General features: G+C 29.5%; 1 protein-coding gene across 1 annotated transcript in view; it reads left to right on the top strand.

The window, feature by feature from the left end:
- LOC108764807 (nardilysin) overlaps nt 1-3,373 on the top strand; it is an 8,423-nt gene that overhangs the window by 2,182 nt on the left and 2,868 nt on the right. The window contains exons 6-9 of the mRNA XM_018513196.1: nt 439-621; nt 714-1,072; nt 1,179-1,694; nt 2,281-2,431. Of these exons, the coding sequence (XP_018368698.1) occupies nt 439-621; nt 714-1,072; nt 1,179-1,694; nt 2,281-2,431 (1,209 nt within the window). The remainder of the gene's footprint in view (nt 1-438; nt 622-713; nt 1,073-1,178; nt 1,695-2,280; nt 2,432-3,373) is intronic.

The following is a 3,373-nucleotide window of genomic DNA, read 5'->3' as shown; positions in this document are numbered from 1 at the left end:
TAGCGACCCCTTAGGTCCACTCAAACGGTATGGCATGTGTATTTTTGTATGTTTCGTAGTGAAAATAGGCAATGTACAATAAAACAACCGGTAACAAATCTTTTTTTTCACTAAAAAATTTACAATTTTAGCTTGATTTGACGGCCCCTTCGATGCACAGAAACGGTATGACACCTATCTTCCGATTGGTTTTTTTGACGTAAACTATCACTAGAAACACATGCCATCCGGTAACTTATTAGGAAAAAAGCAACAAATTTTTGACAACTTCAATCACACGCTATCAATTTTAAAACCGCGGGAGGTTTGCCATACTTGCGTTTCCTGCATGGTTACCTAATAAATTATGACGATTTCAAGCGGTAACAAATCATGACCATTTTAGCGTCATCATCTCCCGGACTATTATTAAATATAACATAATATATGTTTTTATAGGCTAAATTATCATTAAGTACATTGGAAAAACTCGTTACGAAATGCTTTGTTGATGTACCAAGTAATAAGTTATCTCCCGATGACTATGTTCCTATTGTTTCTTTTGGAACTCCCCAAATCGAAAAAGTATTAACCGAAACAAGGTCTCATATATCACATGTGATGTTTAAGCAAGGTGACGAAGTACGTCAACTTTAAAACTTCAAGACAGATTCGGAAAAGTTATATTATGTAGTAAATATATGTATATGATAAATTAAATATTGTCTTTGCAGGTAGAAGTAACATGGACAATTCCTTTACCACCCGATTTTTATAACAGTAAACCTCATGACTTTATCGCATGGATTATTAGGTATAGAGGAAAAGGTTCTTTAACAAGTTACCTACGCAAACAAATACCAAGTTGTATATGTTCAAGTGATATTGTTCAATGTAACAGTGAAACGTTTTTAAGATATAATTGTGCATATATTATGTTGAAGCTTACTGTAGTGCTTTTCTGTGCGGAACAAGAACATTTGAAGGAAGTTCTAGATGCAATATTTTCCTTTATTAATTTACTAAAAAAAGATGATCCTCATAAAAGGACTATTTACTATGACATTTTTAAGATAATGGAATATAATTTTAGGTAAATTTATTTTAGAAATGTGTAAAAAATATATAAAAAGAGATATGGTTGAAAACGGAACGTGTGTCAAAATTTACGTATGTGAAACAATTTGAGGTCTTTTTAGATTTATTAAGGAAAAAGATTCTGTGGATTATGTCGTAAGTTTGTGTAAGGATATGCACTTCTATCCACCACGTGATTATATAACTGCAAATAACCTTATTTGTGTTAAATACAACCCAGAAGATATACAAAAGTGTTTGAATTATTTGAAGCCGGATACTGCGATTATCACTATTTTGCAAGGACAACCTTGTCCTTTGACTTTTGATAATGAAATTCAGTCCTATCTAAACTGTGACGAAAAGAAACATATATACATCGAAGTACCAACGGAATATACCGAACATTGGAAATCAATTGAGCCGTTGCCAAATTTTCATTTACCATTAAAGAATGTATTCATTGCCAGCGACTTCTCTTTAATATCGATACCAGATAAAGTTTCGAAATATCCTGTAAAAATATACAACGATCATGTATCGGAAATTTGGTATTGTCCGGATCTCAAATTTCGTTTGCCGAAATGTTACATGAATATTCAATTTGTTTCCTCTCTAGGAGTTCAGTCGCCGAAGAAGTAAGTAATAGCATGGAACGTATAATAGTAGGTACTACTTCATAATAGCGCTACTATTGTATTACTGACCCTATATATGCTAACTTTTAACTACCATAGTGAAAACTTTTTTCATATTTCTTTGGGATACATTAGAAAAAGTTACGATATTTTTTAAAAACTGAAACAGGGAACATTATTTTGTTCGAATTTTTTATAAATATGAATTATGATATATTCTAAAATTTTTTATTTTATTATTTCTGAAAAAATGCTTTAGAAATCTTAAAACATTTCAGAATTCACATATATGAAGAATTTAAAAAAAATAGGCGTTCGCTCGCGCGCGTGTGTCTTGATAGACTTTCTCGATATTTCCGAAAAGCATTTAAATTTATATGTAGAATCTGAGAAAATTGTTTAAATGTTATAAAATTAATCAACAGTTCCATAAGTGAATCTGAAGTTTCTGTAAAAATTCTGAAAAATTATTTAAAAAATTATAAGAAAGAATTACAGCATGGTGTAATTGCCGATCTATATTTATATAATTTTACATTTGTATTTATATCTTAAGAAACTAACATTCACGTTTATGACGTTTTAGTGCAGTTCTTATGGAAATATACTGTCATGCATTAATACTGCTTTTGTCCGAAGAATTATATCCAGCTGTGGTAGCTGGAATTGAATTTTATATCTATACCAGTGATAAAGGTATTATAAGCGAAATAAACGGATTTAATGAAAAATTGCCCGTAAGTATAAAATCAAGCATGTGTTGAAGTTATAAATACAAAAATATAATTAGCAATATAATATTAATGTGGATAACGGTGTGGTAATTTAAGCGCAAATTTTAAATATATTTCGTATTTCATTAACAGTATTTTTCGGTCATTTTTTAAATCTTCTTCAGTCTAAAGTTTTTGATTTTATATTAGATTTTATTTGGTATTCATACAGAAAGTATCGCAGCTATTAATTTTTTATAGTATTCGTTAGATTTAATTCAGGGCCAAATTATAAAAGCAAAGGAAAACTTGAAGCCGAAATCGTAACAGTACAACATTTTTTGTTATTAATAAATAATAAATGAATTTTATTTCTTGTTTCTAATTGACTAGTACATATGCAATTATATTTTTTTTATTCTCCAACATGATTGCGGAACTTTATATTATTAAAGAAAGATATATAGTATATTTCTTATGTTTCGGCGGTTTTGAGCTTTCTATTTATTTTTTTAAAATGTATTATTTACTTGAATGTTTTAATCATTGTATAGAATTAATTATTGCATTAGTGCTCCGATTCAGCGCAATGCAAGTGAAATTAATATGAGAGAAAAATTGTTTCCTAAGAATTGCTTGAAATGTGGCCAAAACTTTTGATATTTTTAATATAGAATATGTAATAAAAAATAATATAATACAATGAAAAATACACATATATACATATTGTTGAATAAAGTTCAGTAACACAGAGCTGTTGTTGACAAATATATATGTGTATTTAATTATACTCAGTAATAAACAAAAAAGGCGTACAGAAAAAGAACTTAGAGATAATAAGGAAGAGGCAAAACGTTGCGACACACAACAACGTCTAGAAGGGCAACGAGCAAGTTTTTCAAGGCGTCGACAGATGTCGACATCAGTGTTTGTAAGTGTGTCTTGAATACATATATCTTCCAACAC

Source organism: Trachymyrmex cornetzi, unplaced genomic scaffold (assembly GCF_001594075.2).
Source record: "Trachymyrmex cornetzi isolate Tcor2-1 unplaced genomic scaffold, Tcor1.1 scaffold454, whole genome shotgun sequence".
Taxonomy (NCBI): domain Eukaryota; kingdom Metazoa; phylum Arthropoda; class Insecta; order Hymenoptera; family Formicidae; genus Trachymyrmex; species Trachymyrmex cornetzi.
The sequence above is the reverse complement of the archived record's forward strand: the minus strand, read 5'-3'. Positions and strand labels throughout refer to the sequence as shown.